At 42.9% G+C, this 18473-nt stretch overlaps 1 protein-coding gene across 5 annotated transcripts in view; it reads left to right on the top strand.

Annotated features, from left to right (window-relative positions):
• The window catches only part of SLC26A7 (solute carrier family 26 member 7), an 86357-nt gene that overhangs the window by 56613 nt on the left and 11271 nt on the right, over nucleotides 1-18473 (top strand). For all 5 annotated transcript variants that reach the window (XM_081874303.1, XM_081874300.1, XM_081874301.1 and 2 more), the window contains 7 exons: nucleotides 1196-1302; nucleotides 2298-2364; nucleotides 3208-3348; nucleotides 7581-7629; nucleotides 13198-13301; nucleotides 16547-16601; nucleotides 16699-16802. In XM_081874303.1, coding sequence (XP_081730429.1) covers nucleotides 1196-1302; nucleotides 2298-2364; nucleotides 3208-3348; nucleotides 7581-7629; nucleotides 13198-13301; nucleotides 16547-16601; nucleotides 16699-16802 — 627 coding nt within the window. The remainder of the gene's footprint in view (nucleotides 1-1195; nucleotides 1303-2297; nucleotides 2365-3207; nucleotides 3349-7580; nucleotides 7630-13197; nucleotides 13302-16546; nucleotides 16602-16698; nucleotides 16803-18473) is intronic.

Genomic DNA, 18473 nt, shown 5'->3' with positions numbered 1-18473 from the left:
ATGAACAGATTTTAATTTCAAATTTTGTAAAAGGAAACCTTTTGCAATCATTCTCCCCCTTGCCCCCTCCATACGTCAGTATTCTGGTTCAAACCAGTAGAAGTCAATGAGATATCAGAATGTTATGAGATTTCAGTGCTAGCACTGAAGCTGAATATAAAATTACTATATTTTGGATTAGGTTTTTAAGTTTGTATATGTGTATAGACTTGAGAGTGATTGCTCTGCTACAGATTGTAGATTTTTGCAGAAATCCTTTGGTTACAACATGGGACAGAGCAGCAACTGAGTTTCAACCATGAAACTTTCTGGGTTGTCTCAGATCAGTCACTATCTCTTAGCATAACCTACATCAAAGGCTTTTTTTTTGGTAAGAATAAAATGGGGAACCTCTTATATACTTCTCTGTGATCCTTGTATGCATGTTAAGAAAGAAACGTGATCAATAAAATATAACACTTCTCTTTAAACGTGTGTGTGATACAGATCCGCAAGCTTGGAGTCCTACCATCAGGTGTCACCATCTTGATAAGTGTTTTATATCTTTTAAAAGTCACTCCCACTGATGATGATCTCCATACACTGTACCAGTGCACTTAAATACACAGATCTCTCACAATGCTATAACAGCCCCTGTAAACAGCAACATGTAAAATAGCTCACTAAGCTCGTTGTCAGGGCTTGAGATCTTTTAGGCTATATTGTGTACCAAATCCAACCATTTATTAGTCATGGTTTCTTGGACTATCAAAATGTAATCACAGGTGTGCATTGCTTGACTTCTATTGTATCATACAAGAAGCATGACTTTTGTTATACAGGAAGCACAACACCACTGCATGTGGTAGGATAAATCTGTAACTGTCCATGGTACTGATTTTCTTTCTTTTTCTCTTTCCCCCCTTGTCCTGCCACTGCTGTGGTCATATTGGTTCTGAATGTTTCTCTAGTCCTTTGACCAGGGCCTAGGAAAAGCCTATGCTGGCTCCCAGTAGTGTGACCAGTGTGCTACAATAAATGTGTACTTATTTATCCCAAAGAAGAAAAATATTATAGGGTGATCCCTATGGGGAAGGGATATTTTGGACAAAAATCAGCTTGCAGGGAAAGGGTTAATAACCTTTCTTCCCACACACTTTTTTTTGCTAAGTTTGTATAACTAATTCCTTTTTGTCTTCTCTTCTTCTCCTTACAGAGTATATGGGTTAGCACTTACATATTTACAATTTGTTTTGCTGCTAATGTGGGATTGCTGTACGGCGTAGTCTGCACAATACTTATAGTGGTTTTCCGTTTCCCAAGGTGAGACATTCCTACAGTGTTCTCAGAGGCAAAGAATTTTGTATCCACAACAGTGAAATATATCATTCTATTGCATTTAGGGCAAAAATACATTGCAAACTTACATAGGTTATATGTCAGTTCAGCTGTCATTCCTACCTCCCAGGAATCATGGGAATTGTAGTCTGTTGAAGGTTCAAATTCCTAGCCCATGTCACAGAATGCTCAGAGCATAGGCTATGATTATGCAACCAATTTCAGGATTAAAATAAGCATGATGTAAGGGGAAAACGGGATTCCCAATCCTATGTTTCCATTGTAAAACGAATATGGGGTCTGAGGATGTTGTTAGCAGGAGCCAGTTGGTAGTTGGGGATGGGTTAATTCCTGTCTTCTGCTCATTTTTGCTGCCTTGCAAATGTGTCTGGAAAAACTGTCCAATGTCTTTTTTGTTTGTCTACATATAGGTGAACGAATCCTGTTAATTTAATTTAACTATTGAGCCCAGTGGCGTAGCGAGGGTTGCCATCACCTGGGGCGGGGCAAGTGTTGCACCCCCCCCAGTGAACTGGGCAGCTGGGGTGGGGGTTCATACAGGGGAAGGGCATGTGTGGAGTCCATGTGGAGAGTGAACGGAACCCACCTCCAACAGGCTGCTCGCCTGCTGCCTCCATCCACCTGACCACTAGACCAACCTGCTTGCTGCCGCGCCTCAGCTGCCGCGGCTCAAAAATGTGCACCTGGGGCCATGCCCCCCCGGGCCCCCTCACACTATGCCGCTGATTGAGCCTGACTTTTTTTAAAAGTAGGAGAGCAAGTAGCTATAGAACCCTTTCTATTTTAGCACCCATCAACAAACACAGGTTGTCCAATGTATGAAGTAAGTAATTTGCAGAATCTGGAACATGTGAATAGCCAGATACCACCTGGAAAATGTTCACTTTTCAAAAGCTTGTTTGGCATTTACAGTCACAGTGTGCACTCTTATATATGCTGCTTTCACATATCTGTTATAGAGCAACGACTCTGAGCCTGAAACATATGAAAGAAGTGGAATGCAGATTCAAAACAGAAGCAGATTCTGTAAGCCTAGTCTTCTTATTCTCTCTTCATTCAAAGGGAGTTATATTTCAGCATGGGGGAATCCCTGCCCTCTTCCTCCTCCTCTGTGCTTTGTCCTTGCTGGACACGTGTCCATTTCAACTTCCTCAGAGTGTATGTGGAAACTGCTTATACCTATAGCAGCAGGGGAGGGGTGTAGCAGGAGGGACCTGATCTTATTCCTGTTGCACACAACCTAACGAGAACCTGGCATCATCTTGGCATTCAGGAGTCTAGGGTGCAGAATGCTTTAAGTGGCATTAAAAAACGTTGGGAGACATTTCAGACTTCTCAGTTTCCATACATTTATTTCCTGTCCGCTGTGGGGCCTACTAGAAGGCTCAGCCTGAAGGATGACTCCTGGTGCCACCTGATTTTGCAGAGGAGCCTGGAAACCAAGTCTTTTGAGGAGTGGTTGAAAGAGCTAAGTATGTTTCACCTGAAGAAACGGTTAAGGGGAGGCATGGCTGTCTTCAGATATCTGAAGGACTGCCATGAAGAAGATACTGCTCCAGCGGGCAGAACGAGAACCAAAAGGCGGAAAATTGCAGGAAAGCAGAGTTCACTTAAACATGAGGAGAAACTTATGCACACTGCTTGTGGGGCAGTATGTGGTAGGCTTTCTCTTGGTCAAGGTATTTTACTAGAGGCTGGGTGGCTGCATTGTAGATCTTGCATTGCATTGAGCAGGAAGTTCTTAGAACTCAAATGGCCTTTATAGAGTTTGCAACTCTCAACTCCATTAGTCTATTGTAAAGAATGCTATGTCTGCTGGTTAACAAGCATTACTATATTTGCTAAACTGTTTTTAATTTTAATTCAAAGGAGTCCTTACAACCAGTAAAAATTGTCTCAGTGAATAACCCACTCGTCTTTCTGAATGCTAAGAAGTTTCACATGGACATATTAAAAATAATCCAGAAGGAAAGCACGTGTGCACAGCAGCTACCTGAAGATATGAACAAGGTAAGGCATGTTTCTTCACGGAGAGAGGGTTGCTTGTGTTTTTCTGTACTTTTGGTTCACATTTTCATTCCACCCGCTCGTATTGCAAAGAGAAAATTCAAACTGTACTGCAGATTCAAAGCATGGTGATTGCACTTTGTGTTGTTGCCAAGAGGAAACGCCTCAGGGGTAGAAAACACACTTTAGAACAGAGATAGCTGCTTTATCCCCAGTAAGACTGTTGGCACATCTAACTCAGCAGTCTACATTGACTGTCAGTGGCTCTTCATAGGCTTTATACAAGGATTGGGTCCTGGGTCATTCTCTAGGCAAATCATGTGCTTTCTCTATTACAGAGCTGTCAGGTTTGGTCTCTGGCAAATCTAGTCAAAAGAATTAAAATAAGCAGAATAAAACCTTTTGTTGCTTGAGACATAAATTTCTTAACTGGGAAACAGGATCTGGATCTTGCTTGGCACTTTCCCCCCTAGAAAAATTGGTTCCAGAACTCATCACAAAGTTGTCACAGTAAGTCACTGAGTGACTAAGGGCAGCCCTGAACAAATGCCACTTCTGACAACAGCTGCATTCACCACCCGCGGAGGTCTAAAAACTATGGCAGGCTGTCTCCCTAACTGGTGTGGGAGTCTCCCCTGGTTCTGGTACAGGTCAAGTAAATGTGCCTCCCTCCCCGCCTTGTTCTCTTAGTTTCAGGTAGGTGGCTAGGGCAGGTCGGAAGGGCCCTCACACAAACATGTATGTCTGCAACAGTAGAGGCCTGGCTGGAAAGCTTAAAGCCTGCTGTAGCTACACAGGAGACGGGTTGAGGAAAAGGAAGGAGAGGACTTGGCTCCACCATGTAGCAGCTAGTAGCCAGGTGGAGTCATAGATCTAAATAAAAGTGTAGACTCTCACATGCTGGCCAGCTTCTGTTTTGGCTTGAAATGTTCGTTTTGCTGGGGGAGCACTGGCCCACAATGACACCCACCTGAGAGGGGCTTTGGTGTGCTCTGACTGGGGGGGAAAAGCACTTACCTTGCTACTGACCATCAAAGTTGACAATCCATTCCTTTATGGCTGGATGGAGGAACCTTACAGCAAATATGCAGCAGCAAATTTCAGGATTATTAATAGCAGCCACTTTGTCTTAATCTTCAGAGCATCCCTTTAGCCATGGCTGCTTAACCATGAATGCTGACCATGCATGGATGATCAAAGCAAAACAACAACAAACAAACCTATGGTCACGTAAAGCATACTCAGTAAACACATGAGACGTAACCGGCAGTGTTCTTAGGGATTACATTATTTTTTACATATCCAGTTAACGCTGCTGCGTGCATTTCTAAACGTACTTTTTGTTTTGACAAACTAAGTAACAGCATATCTTCCTTAAACAATTGATCGTCTTCACTTTGAATGAAAGTCATTGACATATTCTTAAGGATATCCCTGGGTGTGATAATACCCCCCTTTTTGCCAAATGACGCACCAAGTCACTAAAAGATATATTGGTGCATACAGATTTAAAATCAGCACCCATACAATGTATGTTGTCTGGTCCCCCATGTGGTTTCTTTAAATGTGGGCATTGAACCACCTGCAAATATGCTCTGCAGGTAAAAGAGTTCAACAACAAAGAAGGTTTTAAGTTCGTTTTACAGGCATTTGCCACATGTGCTACTCCACGTGTAATTTATTGTGGATGATCAAGGCAGCAGGTCAACTCAGCTATTTTGATAATTAGCTGACACCCACCTGCAGAGTGAGAAGAAGCAGTGAAACTGGCTTAACTTGTCTGAATGTGGAGTCTGGGCAGCAACAGGGGGAGGAAGGCAGTTTTGAATTTGCCAGAGAAATCAGCTATTGATACTAAATTGCAGGGGGCGGGAGGGCAATGATAATTTGGATATCTCATTGCCTTTTGTCCTCTTAACCTGCTCAATCAATGTATTTGCTTATGAGAAGATATTGTCTGTATAGGCCAGTGTTGTGGTTCGCTTGCACCATTGGTGGTGGCTGCAGAAAGGAAAATTGTCTCATTACCTGAGACATTTGAGAGGCAGCAGTGAAGGCAGGAGGTGTCTCAGTCACCTATATGCAAGTGCATGGTTGCTGGCTGACTGGCAGCCCCCACCAATGTCAGCATTCTGCGCCTGGGGTTCCTAGCTAATATGTCACTATGGTGCTGAATGAGACAGCCTCTGCCTCTCTCGCAAACTCCTGAATGTTTCTGGTAATGACTGATTTCCCTCCTCAGATTGCTCTGGTGAGTCTTGCAAGCCAATACTGGATATTACAGAACCACCAGCTGTCTCCAGGACTCCCACTTCTCTCAAGCAAACTGACCATGCAAAGCTACACTGGGACCTTCCATAGCTGAAGAAATTGAAAGCACAACATTATTTATTCCCCCTTCCCGCTTAGTGAGGCTGTGTGATATGGCAACACAGAAGCCAATTTCCAGCGCTACAGTGGTGGAGTCCTTCTGTTGATTTTGGTTAGATATGATTGAGAAAGCAAAAGCTTAATTTTTCAGAACAGTGGTCCATCCATCACTCTTAACAAAGACTTTGTTTATATGAATACTCCGTGCCTGGCCACTTCCCCTGCCCCTCCACCAAATCAGCATTCGAAGCTATGGAGTTGATCCAGATTAGAAACCTAGGAGCATGACTCAAAGCACGCCTAAGAAAACAGTGACCTAGTCAGAGCTAGCAATCCAAAAGCCAGTGCTTGGATCCAGGGTAGACCGTGTGCCAACTAGTTATGCCAGGTAGCTCTGATGCTCGACACGCACACACAGACACACTGCTTGCTACTTAAACCAAACAAAAATAGAAAATGAGTTGTGCACAGTAAATGAAGGATTCTACAAGTGTGATGTGGGCTTGTGTGTGTGTGTGTGGTGTCAGTTCAGCGAGCATAGAAGAGGATTAGCCAAATTCATGTAACAGAGATCTATGAATGGCTATTAGCAATCATGGATAAATAGAGCTTCCATGTTCAGAAGCAGTATTCAGAGAAAAAGATATTGCCTTTATGCCTGGGTTCTGGGCTTTCTGACAGCATCTAACTGGCCATTATGGGAAATAGGATTCTGGACCAGGATCTTAAGTCTATCCCAGCAGCATTCTTAATGTTCTTAAGATACAGAGGCAAATGTATGCATAAATGAAGCCAAAATGGTCAAAGGCCTGGAAACGATGCCTTATGAAGAATGGCTAAGGGAGCTGGGCATGTTTAGCCTGGAGAAGAGGAGGTTAAGGGGTGATATGATAGCCATGTTCAAATATATAAAAGGATGTCACATAGAGGAGGGAGAAAGGTTGTTTTCTGCTGCTCCAGAGAAGTGGACACGGAGCAATGGTTCCAAACTACAAGAAAAAAAATTCCACCTAAACATTAGGAAGAACTTCCTGACAGTAAGAGCTGTTCGACAGTGGAATTTGCTGGCAAGGAGTGTGGTGGAGTCTCCTTCTTTGGAGGTCTTTAAGCAGAGGCTTGACAACCATATGTCAGGAGTGCTCTGATGGTGTTTCCTGCTTGGCAGGGGGTTGGACTCGATGCCCCTTGTGGTCTCTTCCAACTCTATGATTCTATGATTCTATGATTCTAAGCTGACCAAAGTTATTTTATGGCTCATATAACGTGGCTTTAGTATATATGCTGCTGCTGCCACCACCGCTGCACTTTCCCTCATCTTGCTATTCTGTTGAGTCATTGCTAGCCAAACCATGCTATGGCAGTACAATAAATGTGTCCTCAGCTCAAACACCTTCTGGGCTCATGTACTCTCTTCTCTCCCTATGCCTTCCCCTCGTGTGCTTGAGCCTCTCCCTCTGTAGTTTGAGGCAAATTTAGGGCCATCCCTAGGTTTATTGTAATACTGTGTATGGTTTTTTTTATTTAAAAAATATGGTTTAGCTATTTTCTATTGTGGGTATTACTGTTAGCCACCTTGGGCATTTTTAATGGAGAGTTTGAGTATAAATGTACCGTATTAAGGAATATTTATATATTGTTTAATCTTTACATCACACCCCTTTTAAAGTGTGGATGTTATTGCTGCTGAGGCTGGGTTGTAGTTGCCTCACAAAAAGCACTGAGTCTCCAGGCCCAGTAAAGAAACACAGAGCTTAATACAATGTAACTTCAGTTACCTTTGCGTACGGTGGATTTGCAAAACTTTTAAGGCAGCGAAACAAGGGACAATTCTTTCTCTCATCACTTCCTTTTTCTATTTCTTACAGTATGAACAGAACACATTGCTCAGCCCATTATCCAATGGAAATTGCCATGGTGAGTTTATCATTTAAGACATAAACACTTGACGGGCCTTTAGATTACCCCCATCATATTCCAGGACCCATGTCAGTTAAAGTTTGATCAGGAATCAAACTTATCTCACTGCCCCACATACCTTCCCTTTGACATGGCAGGAGGTGAAGGGTCTGAAGATTGTGAATGTATTGGAATGAGTGTGTTGATTTAACTAGGTGTTCGAAATGTGTTGTAAAATAAACATGTGGGACAGTTACCAAACGTAGGTGATCTAGATTTCCAGGTTTGCACCACTTTGGAGATCAGTGGAATACCATAAAATTATATGATTGGGTCATATTTCTCCCCCCTGGTTCTTTATTGCTTTAGAATCTAAAGTTCAAATGAATATACTTGCCTGTCGGCATTGCACCTTTCCACTACAAAAGCTCCAAATTGTGGTGTTGTGCCTTCGTTGAGAGCTTTGTTCTCAATTTTCCGCATGCCAGTCGCAGAGAGCTGTTTGTGTGTGCTGTGACTGCAAGACCCAGGACCCGAAACCAAAGCAAGAGCTTCCCATTACATGCAGGGCTTCTCTTGAGTGTATGTCCTAAGAGATGGCAATAGAGAAGGTAGCATGAATGTGCCTGATGCTTACATGTCCAGGCAAGGAGCATGATGTGATGTCACTTAGAATCACCCAAAAGGCTAGAGGCAGGCAGGCATGAGTTCTGTAGGATGTATACAAATGGCTGCCAGCGAGGAGGTGAAAGGGAAGAGCTTTCCTGATGCCTAACTGGCCAAAGGGTGGTTAAAAGGGTCGAAGATGACTTTCCTGAAGCTCAAGTATGGTGAGAGCCAGTGTGGTGTAGTGGTTAAGAGCGGTAGACTCGTAATCTGGGGAACCGGTTTCGTGTCTCCGCTCCTCCACATGCAGCTGCTGGGTGACCTTGGGCTAGTCACACTTCTTTGAAGTCTCTCAGCCCCACTCAACTCACAGTGTGTTTGTTGTGGGGGAGGAAGGGAAAGGAGAATATTAGCCGCTTTGAGACTCCTTAGGGTAGTGATAAAGCGGGATATCAAATCCAAACTATTCTTCTTCTTCTTCTTCTTCTTCTTCTTCTTCTTCTTCTTCTTCTTCTTCTTCTTCTTCTCTTCTTCTTCAAGAACCAGCACATTTAGCTCCCATCTATGCCATACATTCAAAGTGACTAGCTACTTTTATGGTTCAATCATGGTTCTTTTATGGCTACTTTTATGGTACAATCATGGTTCCCCCCACCGCCAAGAATCCTGGGAAGCAAAGTTTGTTAAAGGTACAGTGGTACCTCAGGTTACAGACACTTCAGGTTACAGACGCTTCAGGTTACACACTCCGCTAACCCAGAAATAGTACCTTGGGTTAAGAACTTTGCTTCAGGATGAGAACAGAAATCGTGCTCCGGCAGCGCGGCGGCAGCAGGAGGCCCCATTAGCTAAAGTGGTGCTTCAAGTTAAGAACAGTTTCAGGTTAAGAACGGACCTCCAGAACGAATTAAGTACTTAACCCTGAGGGTACCACTGTACTGAGAGCTCTTAGGAGACCCCCCCCTTTCTCCTTACAGAGCTCCAGTTCCCAAAGTTCCTTGGGAGGAGGGACTGATTGTTAAACCACCTTGGCAGCTCTGTGAGGGGAATCACAGAACTGTAGAGTTGAAAGGGATCCAAGGGTAATCTAGTCCAACCCTCTGCAATGCAGGAATCAGTCCTGGTCTTCATACTGCCGCCCCCCTTCATCTCTGGACAAGAGACTCAGAACAGCCTGCTATGTTGCACCCCCCCCCCCGGGCGGGGGTGTCTTCTAACAACCCTCAGGACCCTTAGCAAACCATAGTTCCCAGGATTCTTTGGGGGAAGCCAGGACTGTTTAAATTGGTATACTGATTTAAATGTATAGTGCAAATGGAACCTTAGCTTGGCAGAGCAGGCTGTCTCTTAGATGGGCCTGGAAGAATCTGTCTGTTTCAGTTTCTCATTTTTATAGTCTTATGTTCTCATCTCCACTATTCTGCATCAGTTTTCTGTTTCTTTTTCTTTTTTTAAAAAAAAGGCTTCACTTAAATTAATCAGTATTTTGTTTATTTTATAAAATGTGTATTCCACTTGATTGTAAAAACAAAGCAAAACTTAAAGCGGTTTATAAAAAAAGTCTCATTTTACTGCTCATTCCTCCCAATTTACATTTTATATGCATTTTTACCTGATAAACACATTTCTTCAACCACTTTCTCCTACAATACTGCATTTTGAATGTTATCTTCTCTAATATATGCATGTTATATACACATTTCTACACACATTATTTGGTTGGAGAACTGAATTTTAAAAGTTGAAGAAGTATCCGCATTTGAGCTTGCATATTATTTGGGGAAAGTGCAAATTAAGTAGTTTTCATGAAAATGCAAACTCAACAAATTCTTCCCCATCTCTTGTTCCATGTCTTGACTTTCTCATTTAATTGTGATGCTAAGGTGGGGGCCAGGAGGCTTTTTAAATACAAAAGAATCCTTTAACTCACTCCCCATTGAAATCCATGTCCAAAGATTGTATTTTGCAACAAAGATACAAACATTGTGAACTTTATATGATATAAAAAACCTATTAATAAACCTGTAAGTCTCCCCCATGTATAAAATGCCCCCTATTTTTGGGGACCCCAATTTAAGAAAATGGGGGGAGATACTATCCGTGTATAAGACCAGCCCAGATTTTGAACATTATTTTAGAGTAAAAAAAACATAGTCTTATACACGGAAAAGTACTGTATATTGTGGGGCAATGTGACCACCTGGAGACGTTGAAATGCCAGCAATGTTTTTTTTCTATTCAGGTAAATCAGTAACTACAAGGTAAAACAAATACTGGAGAACTTTCCAAGCTTTTGATGTATTCTCCCATAATTCCTGATCTTTCATTATCTCTCTGGGGCAAAGATTTTCTTTGACATTTTTGTATTTTTGTATGGGCTGTGGAGAGGATTGCATTAAAGGCCTAGCAGCTCTCTTGAATCTATTTTTAGTTACTGTCTGGCTGGAGTTTACTTTCTTTGATATTAATTTCTCTTTTGCTCTATTTGGAAAACATTATGCATATACAATTAAATAATCCAATAAACCTCAAGAACTGCAAACAGAAAAAAAAAGCACCAAATCTTTGGCTACTCATTGAGAGGATTTAGTGCCAATGTAAATCCATACATTGTTAGCACCTAAGTCCCTTGAAGAATTTCTGAGCCCTTTATATTCTTTGTCAAAACTATTTAGTTTAAACCGTTTCATTTTGTATCTCCATCCTTTTGTTTGGTGCTTTGTAGTTTATAACTTAGAAGGTTAGTTCTCTTCCAATATTTAACAGAAGAAAGCAAATGATACTTGTGTCCCGTAGGTCAGATCCCCGTAATGGGGTGGAAAGCAAATACTGTGGTTTGTAACTCGGGCAGTGCAAAGTTACTATCCTATCAGTGTAAGGATTTCGACTTCTGCAGCAGGACTCCCCACCATACACCCCCTCAATCTTTTCTGGGGTTTCCTCCAACCATCTGGAGCAGATTTGAGGAGGGGGCAGACTTTGTGCTGCAGGAAGGAAGAGGGGAGAAGTTCTGCCTTGCAAGTGGAAATCCTTGTGCTCATGGGATGGTTATTTAGCACTGCCTGTGAATCTGGTTCTTTGGGGTTGCTATGGAACCTTTTTAGAAGCAGTAACTTCAGCATATGTTTTTAGAAAGCTCACATTATTATGAGAAGCATCAAGTGTTTAAAGATACTTAGTGGTTAACCACCTGCTAACTGAATTGAGCAACTACCTAGTGAAGTGGATGCTTTATGGATGCTTTAGCCGAGATTCCTGCATTGCCGGGGGTTGGACTAGATGACCCTTGGATCCCCTCCAGCTCTAAGATTCTATGATTCTAAGTTTGCCTATTGGAAAGCATCTATGAAGCTGTTTCCTTTACATTCCATGTTGCGCTCAAACTTGCCATCAGTTCCCCTAATAGAAAATTTGGGTGGTAAGTGCCGACAGAAATTGAATCAAAATCCAGGAGGTCCTCCTGAGCAAAACATGTGAGGAATTTTGAAGGAAGCTAAAGAACTTCTACGGAGGCGGGTGGCGCTGTGGGTTAAACCACAGAGCCTAGGAATTGCCAATCAGAAGGTCGGTGGTTCGAATCCCCGCAACATGGTGAGCTCCCGTTCGGTCCCTGCTCCTGCCAACCTAGCAGTTCGAAAGCACGTCAAGTGCAAGTAGATAAATAGGTACCACTCTGGCGGGAAGGTAAATGGCATTTCCGTGCGCTGCTCTGGTTCACCAGAAGCGGCTTAGTCATGCTGGCCACATGACCCGGAAGCGAGATAAGCGAGGCAACCCCAGAGTTGGTCATGACTGGACCTAATGGTCAGGGGCCCCTTTACCTTTACTAAAGAACTTCACTAAAAGTGGAATTATTATTTATTTTAAGGAACTAGTAAGGCTTTTCCTTAAAGCTCTCTGGGAATCTGATAAAGAACGGAAACAATAAAATATACTATCAAACCACCATAGGGAGGGCACGGGGCTTCATTTCTGGTCTTCTCAGCTTCTCTCCAGTCATGTCTAGGAACACAGGAAGGTGTCTCATCCCAGATCAGACCAATAGTGCATCTTGCTCATTCATGTCAACATGGAGTGGCAGTAGTTCTCCAGAACTTCAGGCAGGAGCCTCTTCGTCTTACCTGGAGATGCTAGGGATTGAATCTGGGGCCTTCAGCACACAGAGCATGTGAGGGAGTTGGGTATGGTTAGCCTGGAGAAGAGAAGACTGAAAAGTGATATGATAACCATCTTCAACTGTCTAAAGGGTTGTCATGTGGAAGATGGAGCAAGCTTGTTTTCTGGTACTACTCCTTTTTTATAATAATTTTTATTAAGTTTTCCATTAAACAATCCAATCATATCACATTAATTATTCCAAATTATACCAATACAAATCTTAAAATCCGAATATTTTGCCAAATTATAAATTTTGTTGGGGGTTCCCGTGCTTCGAGTTCAGTAGGGTCATATTTGTGCTGCTTTTAATGTTCACCAGTCCCATCTTCCAATCTTCTTGATGTTATCCTTTTTCTTCTTAATAGCCTCTGAGTTGTTTCCACAGGCGAGTTAAAATAAACAATATTATACTTCTGTATAATATTCCAGAAGATGTGCCTGGAATCTTAGAGTACAAACATGATAACATAGTAAAGGTACTACTCCAGAGGCTAGGACCCGAACCAGTGGGTTCCAATGACAAGGAGATTCTGACTAACATTAGGAAGAACTTTCTCACAGTAAGAACTCTTCAACACTGGAATGGACTATCTTGGAAGTTGGTGGAGATTTTTCAGCAGAGCTTGGATAGCAATCTGCCAGGGATTCTTTAGTTGTGATTCCTGCATTGCAGGGGATTGGTTGAGATGACCTCTGGGCTTCCCAAGTCTACAATTCTATGATTCCACATAGAAATCCCCACTTATTTCAGATTGATATCGCATCTATCTGTAGCCCACAAATAAAATAAATAAATAACAGACCTTTTAACTAACCATACAGGTGAATCATCGTTACAGCAATGGCCCAGCGAAAGGCATTCCCTAATACTTGACTGCAGTGGCCTGACTTTCTTTGACTACACTGGCATCTCTGTGCTTACTCAGGTATTTATGATTCACCACGTTCATTTTATTGTATCCCACACTATTCTATAGTGTCACTGTATTCTGCCTTGGTCAGACCCCCACCTAGAGTACTGTGCCCAATTCTAGGTAGAACTATTAATAAGGATATTGACAAGCTGGACTGTGCACAGAGGAGGGAGACCAAGAAGCTTTATGAGGAAGGATTGAGGAAGTTGGGTGTGTTTAGCCTGGAGAGGATAAGACAAAGGTGATATGATAGCCATCTTTAAATATTTGAAGGGCTGTCACATGGAAGATGGAGCAAGGCAGTTTCCTGCTGCTCCAGAGGGTAGGACCCAAACCAATGAATTCAGATTATAAGAAAGGGATTCTGACAAAACATTAAGAAGACCTGTGTGACGCAGGAACAGACTACCTTGGAAGGTGGTGAACTCTCCTTCATCGGAATTTTTTGAACAGAGGTTGGATGGCCATCTGTCAGGGGTCTTTAGCTGTGATTCCTGCATTGTAGCAGGACCCTTGGAGATCCCTCCAACTATACAGTTATATGATTCTATACACCTACCTGTGTGTGTGTGCTCTGTGGGTGAATCTCCTACTCATTTTACTCTCAGTTACATGTTCCAACAAGTATATACTGTTGGCATAATCTAGGATAGCAGGCGGCCTCCTAAACATTCATTCCTCCTTCAAGAATATCACAACCGTCTAATGCAGAATGCATTGATGGTTGCAGAATGGGCACGAATCTTTGTGCTGTTCCTTTAAAAAAAATTTTTTTTTGACCAAACAAAACAAATTCCTTCCAGTAGCACCTTAAAGACCAACTAAGTCAGTTCTTGGTATGAGCTTTCGTGTGCATGCACACTTCTTCAGTTTTTTTGACCAAATTCATACATCCACACTTGTCACTTGATGGCTGCAGCATCAAGTGATGACTAGCATGTGGGTTATAAGCCCTCAGAGGTCAAACACCATCTAATTCCACTCCTTTGTCACTTCAAATACAATACTTCCCAATGGAGTAATCTCCAAACTGTAAATCATCTTGTGAAATTAACTGACCTACACATACATGGGAATCAGATCCCAGCTTGGAAACTATTTGTCTCCCATATCTTTTCCTATAGGGTCCTATGCTCACTTTCTAGTTGTCCCTTTTTTTCCTAGGAAGTTTCCTCTCAGACAAGTCCCCCCCCCCCCTTTTGACCAAATGCAGATTGCTTCTTTTTTCACCTTTTCCCGGAAACTGCCCCTCCTTCCCCATAGAAATGACCATCCTATCCAAAGCCTTTGGCTGTCCTTCTCTGTTAACAATCGGATACTTTACGGAGTAGCAAAACAAGTGTTCAGAAGTCATGAGTCAAACATGCAAGTATTATTACAAGAGAGAAAAGGGTCAGAGAACCAGACCAGTCACAGCATATGTGACTGGACATTGCTTTTGTGGACATTGCACTCACCAAACTTAATAGAAATCATTGACCAGGTGGGACTGCCAGGATTTGCCCTTAAGCCAGGGTGGGTAATCTTTTTGGCCCATTGGGACAGATCTTTATGTTCTCCCACCTCAGTGGGCCAACTTGGGCAAATGGGTGGCATCACCCACTTGCCAATCTCCTTTGAAGTATTATCCCACTGGAACTATTCAATTTTTCTTTCACAACAGCCAGTGAGTGGGTGGAGGCGAGCTGGATTGGGAGGGGAGAGGGACTTTAGACGTTTGCTCCTGTGTTCCCAATCCAGATACCCCCCTGTGCCTGCTATGTGCATGGAAAAAACCTGCCTGTGCAAATAGACACAGGGTTAGATCTATCCAGATAGGAATCAAATGGGGCAAAAGATTTAAGCATCCCCTGACACCCCCAGCCCTGCTTAGTTTTTTGTGTGTGTGTTGGCTATTTGTGAAAGAAAAATATTGCACTCAAACCACATGAATAACATCACATGCCTTTAGTCCTAGATCAAATAGATCATTTCACATTGCTTTTTAAGATTAGTTAGAAGAAAGCAGATGCCATATGCTTCTTTTGTATTAGGGCTTCACGGAGGGGCAAAGACCAAAAGCTGCTTCCTTGAGATCCAGTGGCACTAAAAGGTTTTAGAAACCTTAATCTCTAGCTGCTACACGCCAGTTGGAAAACAGGCTTTTTCTTTAGGAATGAATGCAGACTTGGGGCACTGTACATTCAATGCTTAAAAACCGTACTGATGTTGTGACTGACATAGGTTTAATATTTGCATTACGTTTTAAGGAAAGAAACGATGAAACCACAGTGTTACTGTTAGGACCCTTTATCCACGTGACATAGCAAAGTGCATGTGAGCTTGCCCTGTGCTGCATGTGTCATGGACTAAGGGAAGAGGGCAGGAGATGCATCAATGGATGAGCCTGGATAGCTCAGTTGGTTAGACCATGGTGCTGATAACACCAAGGTTGCAGGTTCGATCCCTGTATGGACCAGCTGACTATTCCTGCATTGCAGGGGGTTGGACTAGATGATCCTCAGGGTCCCTTCCAACTCTACAGTTCTATGATTCTATGAAATATAAGCTCTGGTCTGTGCTCTCTTTGTAATTGCATCATTGGTCAAAATAAGCTCAGACCAGTTGCATTGCCTTCTTGCCATGCTTGTGGCCTTCCTGGAGGCAACTGGCCAGTCTTTGAGGGGAACATAATACTGGACTAGATGGAACTTAAGCAGAATCTTCCTGGATCACAGCAGTGTTTGTCCTTACAATGTGGCATTGAGGCTTACCATTTCATACCACAAAACCTTAATGGATTTTAGCTTTTAGGGGGATGTTTATATTATGGAACAGTTCCCTCTGCTGGACACTTGCAATTTAGCATGTATGTTTTTTTGCTAAATATTACTTAGGCTGGGCACACATAATTCATTTAAAGCAACCCCCACCCCCCAAGAATCCTGGGAACTGCAACTTGTTATGGGTACTGAGAACCATAGCTCTGCAAGGGATAAATCACAATTCCCAACTTATTTGGAGGGGAATGAGCTTTAAACATGTTTTAAAGATATGGGGTGTATGTACCCTACCTGTTTCTTACTGAATGACATCTTTCCTGAGCCAAAAGTGGGCCTTGCTAATTTGTGTTAAATTCATTTATATGAAATAATGAAAGCAACAACAACCAGGTGTCAAAATCTAAAACAGAGAAGAAGGAGGGGGAGCATCGTTTCATCTGAATGTGATACTTCAGCATCTTTAGTAAGGTAGTTTAAATATTTGGATTCTTTCAGATCTACACGGAATCTAAAAAAAGAAACATTGATGTTTTACTGGCAAATTGCAAAGGCAAGTATCAGTTTTTGGTGAGCATAAATTTTAAAAATTAACTTTCCCGGGTGTCGTTCCTCTCTTTTAAAGTGCGCACATTCCTGTCTTACTACAGCTTCCTTGATAAAGGCGTTGAAGCTCAGCGGAAAGCTGGAATCCGAGAATGCCGTCTTCTTTGAATCGGTGTCATCAGCTGTTGGTGCCATTCAGTTGAACAAGGTGAGTCTCACTGCACGAGAACAGAAGAAGATAAGAGAGCTATCATGATTTTCTACCTCACTCAAGTTCCCTCTGCAAAGTGGCCAATCAAATGTCTGTGGGAAATTCACAAACAGGGTGAGATGGTTATCTCTGTACCTTATTCTTCATCTTCAGCATCCAGCAGTCAGGAGGGGTACTTATTTCTGCATTTCTGGCACTTGCTGTTCACTACCCCAGTGAATATTATTCCTCTATGCCTCTTTTTTTTTTTTAAAAAAAAAAAGCCAGTCACAGTAACCAGCAGCAATGACGTTCATAGGTGAATTATGTTGGTTTCTATTTCCCTCACTGAGCAGCAACTGCAGTCACAAGACATTGTTTTGCATTCCACAGTCAGAGTTACTGTTGGATTCTCACGGGAATGGGAGACTGGATGTGACGTTCACTGGTTTCCTGTTTTTCACTGTTCTCTCGGTGTTCTTTGTTTCCGAGAGGTGTTGCTTCTCTGCTCTCACAGAGGCAAGATGCATGTTTGTATTCTCTCAGCATAGAGTGGAAATAAAGTTAGGAATGTGGCACATACTGCTTATCCTTCTGCTGTGTGGACTACTCTGCTTGGGCTCAAGATGAGACGAGCCTGTATCAGCTTCAGATGGGCCGAAGCTGGTCAAAATCTCACATTTTTGGTTCCGGGCCCAGGAAAACGGAATCGGACTGAACTAATGGCTGCTGGCAGAGGAACAAAGAAACAGAGGATCGGAATGCCGGCAGAGGCAGAGGGACGGATCGGACGTTATCTGCTCTGTGCGTCAAGAAGATTGATGAGAGGTATGTGCTCATGCTCCGGGCAGCCTGCCAGCTCCTAATTAATGGTTATAAGGCTGGACTTTGAACTTTTAAAGCTGTTTGCCGCTGCACAGGCTCACAGGCTTGGGAGGCTTGAAAACCGAAAGTACTTTTACAAGTGCTTTTGGAAGCAGCTGTACTCAGACGCAGCTTGATTAATGACGCAGAAGGCTAGTGCCAGAGTCATGGCGGCCCTTCGGGATGCTTTCGGGATTCCAAAGCTCAATAAGAAGAATTATGCGGAGTGGGTACTGTACGCAGAGGCTCTTCTGCGTAAAGAATGTCTGTTTAATGTTATTACAGACACCCCCCCAGCTCCAATATCAGATGAATGGGCAGTTAAGGATTCCAAAGCAAGGGGAACTCTTACATTGATAGTCTCCCCAGAAGAGTTCTGTCTATTGCGTGATAAGACCTCAGCCAGAGAGATTTGGGACACTTTGAGAGAGGCTCAGTTGAGGACAGAAGCTGGTGCATCTTTGTTCTACTATGCCAAGCTGCATGATATGGCACTTGCTGAAGGTGCAGATGTCCGTACACATCTGATGGAGATGCAGAATCTGAGACATGAGCTGCAACAGAGAGGACTCACCTTTCCAGAGGCTGTGATACTACATTCTTTGTGTTCAAGTTGGGAGTCCGTTGCCACTCAGATTGCTGTTCAGCCAACTGCTCAGATCACAGTAGCACATGTTACTGCCATGATTCTGAATGAAGCAGACAGGCAAGGTGCTAGTTGCATGGGTAAGGGGGAGTCTTCACAGACGTCATCCCAGAATGCAGTGGAACCACCAGATGGCGCCAAAGCTTTGAAGGCAGTGAAATGCTACTCGTGTCAACGTC

The sequence above is a fragment of the Podarcis erhardii genome (assembly GCF_964252035.2).
Source record: "Podarcis erhardii genome assembly, chromosome: 8".
NCBI classification, from domain to species: domain Eukaryota; kingdom Metazoa; phylum Chordata; class Lepidosauria; order Squamata; family Lacertidae; genus Podarcis; species Podarcis erhardii.
The sequence above is the reverse complement of the archived record's forward strand: the minus strand, read 5'-3'. Positions and strand labels throughout refer to the sequence as shown.